Source organism: Leptosomus discolor, chromosome 8 (assembly GCF_034619465.1).
Source record: "Leptosomus discolor isolate bLepDis1 chromosome 8, bLepDis1.hap2, whole genome shotgun sequence".
NCBI classification, from domain to species: domain Eukaryota; kingdom Metazoa; phylum Chordata; class Aves; order Leptosomiformes; family Leptosomidae; genus Leptosomus; species Leptosomus discolor.
This window is the reverse complement of record NC_141398.1, coordinates 39,092,803-39,108,325: the sequence shown is the minus strand read 5'-3', so window position 1 is coordinate 39,108,325 and position 15,523 is coordinate 39,092,803. Positions and strand designations below refer to the sequence as shown.

Here is a 15,523-nt window from a genome sequence, read left to right as displayed (position 1 = left end):
TGTTCTGAGCGAATTCAGAGGAGCTGCGGTTGGCTGTTCTGCTCTCAGGCCATTGCTCCCGCACTGGTGCTTGACAGGCTGTTCAGCCTTTCTGCAGCAGTTTCCTGAAGAGCATGAATCCAGAGCGGGTGGGATTCCCCCGTTCAGCCCAACCTCTTTGTGCAGAAGCTGGAGAACTCCACCATCCTTTGCAGTCAGTGGGGTTTGAAGTTGGAGTTAAAAACCTCACATGGGTTATGGGTGGTGTGGACTGGGGAGCTAGGCATGAGCGAGAAGGAGGCTGTGAAAGCTGAGGGCCCGTCCTCTTCACCACTGTGAAGTGCTGATGGGAGGTTGGTGGGTTGGAACAGCTCAGTTTGACTGCTCAGGGGGGGAGATATCTTTGTGACGGCCTCCCTCGCAGCAGTCCTGCTCTATGGACCATGCTGCGCTTTGAGCAAACAGCCCATGGGTGCGTACCGAAGGGCGGTTACCTGCACATGACGCCGGGCAACTTGTATGAGAGCAGCTGGGGTAAAAAGCCCTGGAAACTGAAGGTCTTTAGTAGGATTTGTGCCTTAGTTTAAGTGTTGAACTTTCCCAAAGGAAACCAGGAGAGTTGTGCTCACACTGAAGCTATCCTTAGCCAAATACCCTTTTGTTTGCACAACCCTGTTCTGCAGTCAGATCTTTACAAACACGCTGTAATTCTTCCCCTGTTCTGGGCTGCCTGGCACCTCCTGTGTTTGCTCCAGAGTTGCTCCTGCCTCTTCTCCAGCTGCTGTAATTATGGTGCTTTCAGGAGGAAAATAGCTAGATCTCTTGCTGCCTCCTTGAGGCTTTGCTCTCGATGACTTTCATCGTACTTAGCTATGGAGTGAAATGGAAGCACAAAAAAAAAAGCCTATTTTTCTTGGAAGTTGGATCTGTAAGATCCTTGAGCAGTTGGAGTAAGAGGTGTAGGTGTCCTGTCCTGGCATCAAGCTAAAACAACGATCTCTCTCTAGAGTCAGAATGGCCTAGCCTGGCTGCAAGCACACTGAGGCCGTTTTCTCAGGGATATTTTGCACGGCTGCAGTCACAATGGCTGATTTCGACAGCAATTGATAGTGGGAGTTGCCAGCCAGTTGTGGGCAGATGGGATGGTGGTGGTGGTCCACAGGGGCTGCAGGTGAGATCTGGAGGGGGTTATGTTGGACCCTGCACAGCCAGAAGGAGACGTTACTCAGTAAAAGCCAGCATGGGACCCCCTCTGCTTTCCTCTTGCTCCCAGAAGAGCAGGAGTGGGCACTTGAGGAACACCTTTAGCTCACACAAGCCTTTGAGTCTGAGTCACCTCTGCTGTTCTCATGGCCTGGCCGCTGTAAACACACTGCAGAGCTGTCCCAGCTCATTGCTCCGTCTGTCCCATTTACCTTCTTACAAGCCATCTCAAAAGCCATCTGACATGAAAATACTGAAGTGCGCTGAGACATGCTGGGACATGAAGAGTGCAAGGGATGGAGGATAAATCAGACCTTCTGGAAACGGCAGCTGTGGCAGTAACCTTGCCCCAGGCCCGACATGCTGGAGAGCGGCTGGCTCCAGCAACTCTCGTTCAGTGGTGGATGCAGATTTTTGTTGTTTTGTTTTTTGGGGGTTTTTGGTTTTTGGTTTTTGTTGTTTTTTTTTTTTTTAAGACTATTCTCTCTCCCCTCCCCAGGGACAGCTTCAGAAACTGCTTGTTTTCTGTGCTAGCTGTTAAAGCTTCAGAGAGGTGTTAAAAAAAACCCGACAAACACTCTACTAGCAGAAGAGTGTACTAGCTAGTGCAGCTGCATGTGAGGTCCTCTTACAGAAAGGAAAAAAAAATATTCCAGAGCCACAGGCTTTGATCTGGAAGCTGAGCTGTGTACAGCATTATTTTGAAATGAGCCACTGCTTCTCCAGTTGGAGAAGGGTGGTGTTGGTTGGGTTTTCTTTCCTTCCAGGGGGCTTTGCAAGGCAACTGCTTCACTGAGCAGTCCTGCCTCTCCCAAGGGATGGGAGCTAGGAGCTGGCTCGGGGCCTGGCCCTTGGCTCCATGCTTTGGGACTGCATGGGGCAGCCTGCGTGCTGGTGACTCAGTGGCAGCGGTGACAACCACGCAGTTGCTAGCGGTGGTTGGCGGCAATGGGCACAGCGCATGCAAATGGGCTCCAGGCTTTACAGAGAGACACTGACCTCCCGCCACCAGCACTTTCGCTGGGGGGGGGGCAGAGAAGGGAGGTCGAGTCTCCCTGAGTTTGGAGTAAGGCTGGGGATCCCTGCAGTATGTTCAACTTTCTACCTGCCAGCCTTGAAAGACCACGATCTAGTTAACAAGAGAAGAAAGCAGCAATTAGCGCTGAAGATGGTACATTGCTGATGAGCAGCTCAAAGGAGCTGCTGGAGAGCAGGATTTAATTACCCAGCCCATCCTCTTGAGAGATGAAGCAGCAATGAACCACAAAACTCCCTTTGCCAATTTGTTGTGGTATTTTCCCAAACGCGTGTGTGTGTGCGTGTGTGCCCATCCGTCCAGCCCCCACCCCCGCCCTTGGCTCGGGCAGGCACTGAGAGCTGACGGGGGGGAGTGAGGGGACGCTGCCCTCCCTGGGGCATCTGTATTCCCCTCCACCTTCAGTAAATTGCCCTCTGGCATGCTGCCACTGCTGACCTGGGGCTGGTCCCAGGGCACAGCACGCAGAAACACTGAGCACAGGGTGAGGGGCTGGGGAACCAGGACAGCCCGTGTCAGGGTGACTCTCAAACATCCAGCACTGCTGACCATGTAAGGTGCCCCCAGACCTTCCCACCTAGGAAAGCCTTGTTTTAAATGTCCAAGTTTGTTTATTAACCTGAGTATAACAAATATAACATGTACACAGTATAAAAATGAACATAGAGCATGACATGTACAGGTACAACACAGATACATGAACTATACAATGACCAGTTTGTTGAATGACAATAATATATTAAGCATTTCATTGCTTGGAAAAAGCAAGTTTTGATTGTAAAAATTGTATCCGGTTCCACTGAAATTATACAAAGTACATTCAATACTGAAAATTGACTCAGCAGAGCAGGACCAGGGCATGGCCTGGCCGCTTAGTGTTGCTTTGGGCCAGGACTGTACAAAATGAATCCAGACGCTTCTCTGGGATGCGTTTTAAGAACTTAGCAATTAAATTAAGAAGTACAAAGTATTTCAGGGAGGGTATTCTCTTAAAAGCATGTGGAACACGCATGTTCGGTAGGACCAACAGGCTTCGGCAACATGCAGAGGGCGCAGCCTGGCACAGCTCTACGCGGGCTCCGAGTTGATGGGTGGCAGGTTTTGGTGCTTGAAGTACTGCACAACTTGCTGGGGCAGCTCTGCCAGCACAGCTTTGGCCAGGGTCTCCTTGGGGGCCTGCAGGCGAAAGTGAGCCAACATGGGTGTAAGAATGGCTGTAGGGGATGTGCCTGGGCTGTCCCCAACTCCAGACCGTGACGTTTCATTTAATACCCACTAGTCTCCTGGCAGCCAGCATTTTATACACCTGGGATTATTAAATTCTATGCTACACCTTCCCTCCAGGAGATAATTCACAGGTAGGGAAGACTAAAACATCCTCGGTAGGTTAGAAAAACCAGGTATTGAGTAACAGCAGGTGAAATGGAAAGACGCTGATTAGTTGCAAAAAAAGGGAAGAGAAGCACGGGCTGATTTTCTGCATCCTCTGCCAATACTGTGCCAGCAACAGTGTCAGACCCAGGGCTGACTCCGGCCCGATCAAGATGGGCAGAGAACTGTGTCTCATTCTGGGTTTTTTTTTTCCCCCCCTTTTTTTTTTTCTTCCTTGACTTTTTTCCAACCCACAATGGTGGGTCAGGCAGTGGGCAGCAGGAAGCCATCCTGCAGCGGGGACAAGTGCAGGGCCGGTGGCGGTGTTATCCTTTTCTGCAGGCGCTGGGAGGGGACCAGGGCGGGGGGGGCTCAGGGCTCACCCCCAGGGCAGGGGCAATTCTGCATTAGGCCCTCGGCACACGGCACTTCATGGGTGCCAGATGAGGCCTGAGTGAGAGACGCTGGCACAAGACCACGGCGAGGGATGTGCACCCAGCACCGCCCCAGCTTGCTGCGGGAACACGGACCCTGCTAGAATTAACTGGGTTTTGCTCCCACCTGCCTCGCAATGACAGGGGTTGGTGGAGACTGGGGGATGCTCAGATGGAGCACACTATGGAGATGTGGTGTGCTGTTGCCCCTGCCTGCACCGCTGATTTCTGTGGTCCATGCCAGAGCATCACCGAGGGATGTGGTGTAAGGCAGGCGACTGCCAGCCCTCCACCTCTTGCCTCTGTCTGCCTTTACCGCGCTTGCTCCACTTCGAGGGTAATTTCCAGGCTTGAGACCCTATTTCTGCCTGTGATCCCCTCCCTGCTGCCCACACTCACGTTGCGGAAATCTCGGAAGGGCACAAACTGGACGATGTCGCGCACGGCCTCCTCGCCAGTGTGGGAGCGCAGCACCCGGCTGTCCCCATCCAGGAACTCCATGGCAGCGAAGTCGGCATTGCCCACGCCAACGATGATGATGGACATGGGCAGCTTGGACGCCTGCACCACGGCATGTCTCGTCTCATCCATGTCACTGATCACCCCATCTGTGATGATGAGGAGGATGAAGTATTGCTGCAGAGGGGAGGGTGGATGGTCAGACCCAGTGGGATGCCGGGGCACCCTCACACCACAGCCAGGGCCCACAGGGTGTGAGCAGCCGGGATGCTCCACGTGTTGGGGGGAGGCAGGTCCCCCAGGGATTTGGGAGCATGATGTTCACTTCCCAGGACAGCCGGCATCACCCCCCCGTAGCAGCACACAGAAATTTCAGGTGCTCCCATTCCCCCTGGTTTTTGAAAGATTATAACCAAACAACAAATCAGCTCCCACACCAAAATATTTTGCTGACTTACTGATTTACTGTACTTAATGGTGGAAAAAAACCCCACCAACCTGTGCAGAGCTTCCGTGTCACGGCCAGGAAGAGTTTGGGGCCAGGCAAGAGCCCAGGGGAGATGAAATCTCCCCCTGCCCACACACAGCAGGGCACGATTCGGGGTGGTCCCCATCAGCACGTCCCTGCGCCAATGGGAAGTGTCTTCTGCATCCCAGCGCTGGGTTGCAGGGCGAGGGGCCCCATCCCATACTCAGGGCTTGCCCATCTCCTGTACAAAGCCGTGGGTCATGGAGACACCAAGGGGGGGATGCAGAGTGTACTAGCAAGCTGGGGGGATGCCAGAGCAGCGGCATTAGCACCCGTTCCCCTTCCCGTGGGGAAAGGAGGGCAATGAGGCTGGTCCTGCAGAGCTGGGGGAGGATGAGTGGATGGACGAACAGCCCATCCTGCTGGACTCAGCTCAGCAAATCTGGGGCATGTGGACCCTTGAAAAGCCCATCTCCTCCACCTCCAGAGAAAGTAATGGTTCAGTTTTGGCACATTATACAGCTTGCGTGTGCTGGAGAAATGACAAAAACAAGCACTTAAGCGCATTAAATAGCCCTTTGTTCTTCTCCTCATTCTTTCCATTTCCTCTGAAAACCACTAGCGCAGCTGTCCTGGAAAAGCAAGAGAGCGAATGCAGCCCCAAGCCCATTTTCTTGGTTTTCCTCCAGCCCACATCTCCTGAAATCTTTCCTAAGCGTCATCTTCCTTCGACACCCTCCAGTGCTAAACTCCAAGTACAAACGAGGCTGCGTTGATCTTAAACACAACCCGGGGATGTGGGTGAGGAGGTTTTCCTGAGCCTGGGCAGGCAGCCAGCCCCTTCCCAACCCCTTTCAAAGCATTAGCCCTACTTGCAGAGCACTGCCCAGGGTTTATTTTTTTCCCTAAATCTGAATTTTTCAGAGCAAATCATGGGGACACGTAGGTCTGAAAAGCAGGACCCCAACATCCAAGTCTGGAGGGTAAGACTAAGCTCCAGAAGACCTGCATGGTCCTCTGTGGTGGCCAGCACTGGTCATCACTGCAAGCAGGACCAGCGACAGGGACCTGACCCTGTCTGGGATCCAGTAACTTGAGGGCAGCAGCTGACAATGGGAATGACTTTAAGCTGATTCCCTCCTTCGTCCCCTAACCTCTGTGCATGGTCAAAAAGAGGAAACCCAGAAAGGACTATTTCCCTTTGTTCCCTTTTTTTCTGTGAAATCCATAACAGGATCAGAGAAAAATGCTGGAAAGTATGCAGGAAAAGAGGGGGGAGCAGAGCTCATCAAATGTTTATCACGACATATTTCAGAGGCCAAGTGGAATAAGAGCTGATGCTGGGGCTCAGCCTCGAAGCCCGGGGGGCTGCAGCGAGGCGAGCTCACCGGGAGCATCGTTACTTGCAAGGGAGCAGCGGGCACTGCATGAGAGCATCGGTGGGAGATTCCCCAGGGAGCGATGACAATTTTGGTGGTGTCAGTAAATGGCAGCGGGGCAGGAGTGCTGGTGGCACTTGGGGACTCCGGCCATGGTGCCCAGCTGGGGTGCAATGCCTGCCGAGCTGTGACCAGAGCTGCTGGGGCAGGGACCAGGCTGGCGTCTCCATTGGCACATCAACACAGCAGCACCTTCCCCTTTCTCTCCTCTTTTTTGTTGTTAAAATGGCCAATCTCTGAATCCACCAAGGGCTTTGGGGGTGATTCCTGATCATTTGCTAACGATATCAGCAATTAGGCTCACATGCATGAGCAGGACTTGAAGGGATTAGGCAGCATTAAGCAGCACGCAGTAAGAAAAGGGGAGGTTTGGATGCAGGGACCCTGCTGGAAAGGTGTGCTTTAATTCCCCAAAGCTTATTAATCCTTCCCTGAGACTTAAATCATGTGTAATCCCTCTGTCACTCCCCCCACCCCGACACGTTTTAGTCCTCCCATCCCCTAAGGGCTGACAGCTCGGGTGTTTGTGATCCGCGTTGCCATGGAAAAACTACGAGTTTTTTTTTTTGTTTTATTTGAAATGTTGGGAGCAAGCGAGAGCGGGAGGAAGAGGAGAGCAGGTCCAGGCAGCCACCGAAGCCAACAGCACCAGGGGTGGCTTTGCTGCACGCGTTGAAGATGGGATGGAAGAGGAGAAGACCCCAGGGGAGCGAGATCCCTCATCAACAACGCTTTGTGCTGCCATAAAAAAAAGACTGAGCCAACCCAGGCTTGCCTCTGACGGCACTATTAGTGCCCATTATTTAAAATCTCCCTTGATTAAACTATTAGTGCCAACGGAGGCATGCAATTTGCATACGATTAGTGCCTCTGCTTGGTGCGGAGCCTGTGGGCTTCTCCCTCCCCCACTGATGCCAAGACAGAAATCGAAAAAATGAGGAGCGACCTGGATTTGCGCTGAATTAAACCCAATTCAGTACTTCCTTGTGCCTGCAGCTGGGAGAACACTGGAGCTCAAGGCAAGGCTGGAAAAGGTCCCCTTGTGGAGGAGCTTTCAGGTGGGATCCAGCTCTGCTCCAGGCAGAATCAGGAAAGCTTTCACTCTGAGGCAGCTTGTGCCACACACATGCTGGTGTCCAAGCTGAGCTGCTTTTGGCCAGCAAAACTCAGGGGCCAGACCTGTCATCCTCCATGGGCAGCCTGCTGAGACAGGGACACAACAGGCACCCAAGTGAGCTCCCTCTTGCAGTCTTCAGATGCCCTTCACACCCCTAAGAGGACACCCTGGTCACCACCAGCAAGGCTGGACCCACAGCTGCAGCTCCCAGCACACACGGGCATGCCAGGATGCCTTCAACCACCAGCCTTGCCCTCCAAAACCCCACTGCAGGTGCCTTGTGGACTGGCACAACCAAGCCACTGCGCTAACGAGCAGCTTTTTGACATATGGATGTGAACAGTCTGATGGACTAATTAACAGGGACTTCCAGGACTGCCAAGTGGCTGGAGTGGCTGCACGGGAATCTTGGCCCTGAGCCCGCTGCTTCTCCAAGTGGCAACAATCAAACCAAGCCATCCCATGGTTTTCTGCAATTCCCCCTCAAATATAAAAACTTATTTGAAGGGGAATAGCAGAAAGGTCTTCTCTTGGCAAAAGGTTCAGATTCAGCCATCAGCTGCATCAGAAACATGAGGCTTTACACCACGGCATGGGCTTGCTCTCTCCTTCTGCTGTTTGCAAGGCTGGATGTGCACCCCTAGATCTCCCCAGGATATCTTCATGGAGGAGGGGGAGATGCTTCCTCCAGCTGTTTGTGGAGTATCAAAGGGAAGTAAGCCAAAGGTTTGAAGTCATGCTCAACCTCTTCCCTGTCACTCATGTTTCTTACCCTCGCATCACCATCCCCATGCCTCCTGGGGACCCCAGGACCCTCCAGTCTGTCCCGCCCCAGGACAGTCCTGCAACACGCAAGAGCAGGAGGCTGTTTTCAAAGCAAGAGCCACACTCCTTAGGACTATCATCCCCCACTTAGCCACAAGGACAGAGGTTGTCTCCTCAGAGCAAAGCCCCTTGGAGCTCAGCAGAGGATGTTTTAGGAAAAAAATTTCCTAAAAGACCAAAGTTGTACTTTCCTGTCTCTTGCCAGCTGCTGCCTGGCATGTGTCAGGGGCTCCTGAGCCCAGGCTTGCCTAGCACAGTGGTGAATGGCCCTTGATAGTTGGGTCTGCCACAAGCACATCCCTTCCCTCTCCGGACCTCCACAGTTCTCAGCCCTAGGCACCATCCTGGGACAGTCTCAGCTCCCTGACTTCACTGCACGCTGGCCTGTTGGATACCCATCACCCAGCCACTCCTGGGGGGCCCCACAGGCCTTCTCCATAAAAATGAGGGAGAAATCAATCACTTTTTCACCTTTCATGATTTTATGCATCTCTGATATTCCCAGCTGACTTCCCTGGCCAGCCCTACTGCTTCTCACAGGGGAGCTGTTCCACGCCGCTGAATGTCTTGGCCAACTCTCTCATTACCATCCCCAGGGCTGTTTGATCCTCTTTGAGATAGAGGGACCAACATTTTAGACAGTGGTCAAGGCATCTGTATAAACTCACCCACCTCATGAGGACACTCACCTCAGGCATCTCCCACCCTTGTCTCAATTGTCTCCCCAATAATTTCTGATTCTCCACAGCTGCAGTTCTGTTGACTGTTGTCAAGTTTTTGAGTTTTTTTTTTTCTTCCTAAGAAGCAAGTTTTTGACTTTTTTTATTCTTCCTGCAAGGAATTCCATGAAGTGATGACAGCCAACTGAGAGCCCACAGCTCCAGGGACCCCAGGAATAGTCCTGGTGGGAGGACCCTGCCTCCCTGCCCACAGTGAAGGAAAAGACACAAAATCAAGCTCAGCCTTTGCCTTCCCCCACCCGAAGCCATCAGGATTGCCATCGCATGACAGGATCTTACGGACTTACGGATGCAGCCTCCTGTTGGGTGGCCTGAGCCGCGAAGCGGGCCACATGGTTGATGATGGGGGAGAAGTTGGTGGGTCCGTAGAAGCGGATGTGGGGCAGGCAGGCTGAGTACGCTTGGACAATGCCCTCCACACCTGCAAGGAAAGCAGAGGAGCCAGGCGTTACAATGCTCCACAGCTCAGGCCCACCACAAATCCAATTAAGCATCATTAGCTAATGCTGTCAGAGCAGCTGAAGTTAGACCTATTCCTCCCCCCGCAAACTCATCCAGCTCCACAAGTTTTATCCACCTCAACTCAAATTTTCTAAAACCAGGGCTTTTTGCTATTGAGTCATTTTGTAGTGGGTCCTCAAACCTTGTCAGGTAAGACAGCCCTCATTGCACTCACAGTCTTTCCTTGCATTTCCACAGAAATCTCAGAACCAGCCAAAGAGGAAGAGCAAAAAGAAAAGCAACTCCCGGTCTCTGAGCATAACCAAAGACTGTATTTGGGACACGCAGGTCATGAGAGACCCTTCTGCTTCTGCCACACCAGGTAAATGGCTGCTCTCCTGAAAGGATGCATGGGTGTGTAATTCAAAAATGACCAATTCCACAATTAATCTGCTGATAATCAGTTCTTTGGGAAGGACCTGCCACTGATAAAAGAGTTCCAGAATGGTGGCTTCTGCACCCCATAACACCTGCAATAAATCAGGTCCAATGAATGCTCTACAGCTGCCGGAGACAGACTGAACAAGGCAAAGGCAGCAGAAAAGCAGATGTTTGCAGCCAGACTTCACGAACGAGCCAGTGAGGTTTGGAGGCTGCCTGAGCCCCCGTTTTGCTGGGGCAAGGCAGAAGTCAAACCAGCCAACTTTTGGAGTTGCACAGTAGCCCTTACCACTTCGATTTCAGCCATGACTGTGACCAGTTCTCAGCTGCTAAATGAAGAATTAAGTCTGAATTCCCCATCTGCTAATCAGGCCTGGTGTTACTCGCAGGCTTGCTGGAGGAGCAGACGGCTGGCAGGACACACTAGACATCAGCGTGAAGACGGATTTAATGCTGTCTGAATCCAGTTGCAATTTTACCCTGGGCCTTCCTACACATCCCCAAATTTTCTCTGCTTTCCTCTGAGTGCACCCTTAGCATGTGCTCTGCTAACAATGTTAGTGTCTGTCTCTGAACAGACCTTGAAAAATCCCCAAAATGTTATGGGAGAAATGCAGAGGGAAGGACAGAAGACACTGAAGGCATGTAAGGAGTCTTAACGACCTGGTAGACACTTACCTGAACAGAATGGGTTTGTGGGATTGAAGTTAATGGCAAACTCGTGGGATACCTGTGGAGAAGAAAAGACCCAAATTAACAGAGAGGGCCAATGCAGAGCAGGTTGCTCACCGTGGGAAAATAATGGAGACTGGTGAGGAAGACTGTAAACATACTCAAGTGTGTAAACACGCAGCTGGGGTGTTGAAAAACACCTATATCATACTAATTGTTGTTTAGTTCTGCATGTTGTACAAGCAGAACATCTGTGTCCAGATAACACAGGCCTGTGATAGACTCAGAGGCATCTTATCTAACATGCTTGAGATTCCTGCCCTGCTGCGGGAAACATCAAAGCACAGTGGAAAACCATTCCTGCAAAAATCCCTGATACACAGGCAAAAGCAGCAGGTTTGAAAGCTTTGTCGCTCTCTAGCAAGGACCAAGCCCCGTGGTGCCTGCGTCCCCGCTTGCGTGCCTCCGCCTGGGTGCTGCTGCGGGGATCCCCCAGATTGCGAGGTAACAAGAATAAATTTACTCTTTGCATTTCATCTGTGGTTCTGTGGTTGTTCCTATGTCCTGCCTGTGCTGGCTCACACACTCGCTATTGGTTTAGCTGAAGCTGCAAGGCTGGTTTGGTTCTGACGCTCCCCTGGGACAGGACCTGGTGGTTGCAGAGTTACGGTCCATCCTGCTGGGTCAGCAACACTTCCCAGCCCTCTGCTACCCAAACAGCACGGAGCAGCAAATACAAACATAGTCAGGATTGTGCAGCATCTGAGGATGCACTGGTTCATCAATCCCCCCATCATGGAGCCACCTGAAATTATCACATCACGCATTCTTCTACAGCTATCAAAGTGGGTTTGTCCATACGGCTTCCCACTGGCTGCCCAGAGGGAAAGCACATGGAAGGGATGCTCTCAGCCAGCTGGGCCATCTCACTGGTCACTAGGAGGAATTACCTCATCCTATTGCAGGTTATAAAGGCAGAAAATACAATTAACATCACAGGGAGCCCCCATTTCTGGCAGCATCCTGGTTCCCCATCTCTCTGCCACTGGCATGGTGCAGCAGGAGGGAGGCAGGCACAGAGCAAGCTGGGTTGAAGACCAGATGTGGCACATCAGCTACCATGACAAAGCCAGCAGATGATTAGCTTCATCATCTGAGTCAACAAGAGGGTGAAAGGCAGAGCAGGAGAGGTGACGTGAATGCTTGGGTGTGATGGTCAGCAAGTCCCAGCACAAGCTGGGCTGGTTTTCATTGACCACAAAACCATCTCTCCTCCAAGGCAAGTGCAAGATCCTACACCTCCTTTCAAGCCGAGGGAGATGCTCTCACAAGGAGGTCCTGTGGGACACTGGTAACAGCAGACAGCCCTGCACACCCTGATCCTTGGCCTGTTGCACTAGCCCATCCAGAGAAGCCAAACAGCACTGCTGACTGCGAATCACAAAACCTTCCTCACCTACTTCCACAGGAAGAGCCTGCAGACAGAAACCACAAAACGCTGGGCAACAGTTGCTTTGAACATACCTCAGCCAGCAAAGGCAGGGCAGCTCAACAGCCCGGGTGCAAGAGAAGGTCAGGACTCCTGGCCTTCAGAATGAACCTTGCCAATGCTGGCATCCGTCAACAGCTTGCCTGGGGAACAACCATCAGATCTGGGGGCTTAGGCATTCCTCACGCTGCTACCTTCAATTTAGGCACCTTAAGAAGCAAACGGACTCTCAGGAGCACCAAGGACACGCAACTGCCTCTTCCAGCACCTCTGAAGGTTGAAGGGGATGATTTAGGCTTTCAGGCCTCCAGCTCAAGGGCTCTGAAACAAAAAGCTCCCACTCTGTTCGTGCCAGAGTTTCAAAACAAGGAAATTTTCTCCCTCTCAGAAGGGTGGTGGTTTGCTGAGCTTCTCAGCCAGGGGATTGCTTCAGGGCATGTGTATTCCTAAGCTGGCAAAACGACTGTCCTCTAAAGCACTGTGTGAAGCAGAAGCCCTCCTGAGACTGCAAAAGCAACACGCATCTGATTCAGACTTTCCAATTATACTGGGCATTGTGTCGAAAGCAGCAGAAACTATTTTTGCAAGAGGCTGTGGGGTGGGAAATAGCCACCAAACAAAAGTAGGTCAACCAAAAGTCCTCCTTGTGCTGCAAAGCTGATGAGCTGTCGGACTGGTGAACTTCAACAGCCTGCTTGGGTCTCTCCATGCCTGCTGAGCACAACCAGTAACACTCCCAGCCACCAGTAACCCCAGGGTTAGAGACAGTCTGAAACACATGACTGTGTTTTGCATACACCTTTTCTCGTTGAAGCCTCATTTTTGGGCAATACATCCAAATTCAAATTTCTTGATTTTTCAGTTGTAAAGGGCTCACTTCTTTTTTAGACAATGTTCAAAATTCTGCCATGCGAGTATTTATAAACAAGGGAAGCAAAAATATTTCTATGTTTTGCACTGCAAGAGAGGGGTTTCTCTTTCTGTTAAGCAGCAACAAAATGGCTTGGAGCTGTGTTCCTCGCTGTCTGCAGAGCAGACCCCCTCCATGGCAGATTACAAAACCTCCTCCGGAGTTTTTACTGACTGTATACATATATATCTCTCTCTGTGCTAGAAAATTCAACAGGAGGGCTTCAAAATAACAAATAAAACAAAGGATCTCTATTCAGCTTGTACTTTGATAAACAGTTTCTGTGGAGTCCAATTAAATGCATATGGAACATCCACAGGTATCACATTCACCAGTAACTCACAGGGAGAAACTCTTTCAAACCACCCCAGAGGGTAAGACGTTCATCTGCAGCCAGCCTGTGTCCTCTTCCAGCCCTGGACAGGGATGGCCCTAGCTCTATCTTTTCCCATCAGGAACTAGGGACGCGCCTTGCAGACGCATGGCTGGAGCCTCTGCCAGAGAACTGAGCCCACAGAGGGTTCTCTGCCACCTCCTCGAGCGATCCCACCTCTGCTGTGACTCAGTTTCCCTATATATATTCAAGAAAGGGCAAATAGACGGAAAGCCTTGAAGGTGGCACATTGGCAAAGCTGCCAGCTTCCTTTGGCCAACCCCATCTCCCAAAGCCGGGTGACCGGTGGGCTCCGATGTTAAGCACCATTCTCTCCACTGCCGCCTTGCCTTTGCTCATCCCCCAGAAACTGCACCCCATCTGCTTCCCTCTCCTGTTCCCTACTGGGAAACCGCTCGAGGCTCTGTACAGAGCTGTTACACAGCAAGATGTTCTTTGACATTTCCAACGAGACTTTTGTGTGCAAAACATCTCGTTCCTACGATGGGTGCCTGGGAAGCATTGGGGGAGCCATGGCAACGGGAGCTCAAAGCGCCATTTTTATGACTCTTATCTCTTCATGATCTTCCCCATCTTCACTCTGGTCTCTGGGTACAACATCCGCCCTTCGTCATGTCCCCTGTGGAGCATCATCAGCCACGGGTTTCAATGAAGAACTGTTGCTTCGGCTTTGAAACTACCCAATGAGCCCTGATGGCCAAAAAAACCTTGAATGAGTGAGCCAAGCCGGTGGTGCACACACCCCATGGGCCAGGCAAGCTGGGAAGGGATGAAGGCCAAGGCTGGAGTGGTGTGGGGTGATACATGGGGGATGCCCCTACCGCTAACGTGTGACAACCAATGGGTCACTCTGGGCATTAGAGCTGGTGACCTTTAGGCAGGGTCCAAGCACCTGGGGAGGGAGTGCTCTCTCTGCTGGGGGTTACGTAGGCTTAGACATCATTCTGGGTGAAAATGAGGTGTTTTTTCTGATAGGACTTATGGAGCATTCCCAGGCCCACGGGAGTGGGCAATATTTCTGAAGCGGGCAGCCGCAGGGGGGCAGAGGAGTAGCATCCCTCTGCCCCACAGCCCCCAGCCAGCACCCTCGACCCAAGACCCACTTCCAGCCTTGCAGGAAGGGCCGTTTCCAGCCCAGCGATGCCTTTCCCACGGGCGCTGAGGGACGCTCACTGTAACGATTTGCCCATTCCCCCAGCAGCCTGAGCCACCATACCCTTTCTATCCCCACTGCATTTTCCATTCCCATTCCTCTCCCCAAGTAATAAATCCCTGATGGCAGCTAGCTGTTAGTCCTTGGAAGCTGCCTACTGAGGTTTTCCCACCAAAAGTGGTGAAGCGACAGATATTTGCTGGCCAAGGAAGGTGAATCTGCTCCAAAGTGCACACAGAGGCAAACAGCGAGAGCTCCTACTCGAGTCACATGAATTTTGGCTGCCAGGAAGGTGGAGAAAAGCACAAAGCTGGAACAGGCAGGACATCCCCAGCCTTGAGGGCTGGCAGTGATGAGCGTCCCGGCCTGATTCACGTCCGCTTGTGACTTACGTGCCCCACTGCTCTCAGCCCAGAGCAATGCTCCCCTCCCAAGGAACACAAAAGGCTTGCTCAGATTCAACCCCAGCCCAAAGCCCGGAACTTCTCAAAACCAGCGAGCGGAAAGAAAATGAACATTAAGGGTGTGAGCAAAATGCAGCCAGAAGACCCAGCCAGTAATGAAAGATGGTGGTGGTGTCCCAGCACATCTCAGGTGTGAGAAGGTGCTCCCCATCAGGGATTGTGGGCTGCAGGAGCAGCCCTAACCCCTGCCCACCTGATGAGCAGGAAGCTCCAGCTCAGTCCTTGCAGGACCAGGGTGCCTTTAACTCCTTCAGTGCCTAATCCCAACAAAAGATCAAGGTGGCTTTTGGGAAAGCCCCTCTGCTCCAGTCCTTGCAGTCTCTGCCCGTGCAACATCCTGTCAAGGCTACTCAGCTCCCAGCCCCCTTTCAGACTTTGTCACCATCTGACACATTCATCCAGGGGCCTTTTCTCTTGCCCAGAATTGTGTCTGGCTCTGCCCATTAATGCCAAGGAACTGCTACTTTCATGCCAGCTTAGAAGGGAG

At 52.0% G+C, this 15,523-nt stretch overlaps 1 protein-coding gene across 5 annotated transcripts in view; it reads right to left on the bottom strand.

Moving 5' to 3' along the window:
• Nucleotides 1-2,824: 2,824 nt before the first annotated feature.
• CPNE2 (copine 2) overlaps nt 2,825-15,523 on the bottom strand; it is a 57,390-nt gene continuing 44,691 nt past the window's right edge. Inside the window, exons 13-17 of one of the 5 annotated variants that reach the window (XM_086469603.1) lie at nt 10,633-10,684; nt 9,360-9,493; nt 9,022-9,129; nt 4,423-4,659; nt 2,825-3,394 (exon numbers count right to left, since the gene is read on the bottom strand). In XM_086469603.1, the coding sequence (XP_086325729.1) occupies nt 3,287-3,394; nt 4,423-4,659; nt 9,022-9,129; nt 9,360-9,493; nt 10,633-10,684 (639 nt within the window). In that variant the 3' untranslated portion in view covers nt 2,825-3,286. Of the gene's footprint in view, nt 3,395-4,422; nt 4,660-7,272; nt 7,594-9,021; nt 9,130-9,351; nt 9,494-10,632; nt 10,685-15,523 lie in introns of those variants that run through there. The other 4 variants (XM_086469604.1, XM_086469600.1, XM_086469602.1 and 1 more) reach the window with 4 other exon arrangements.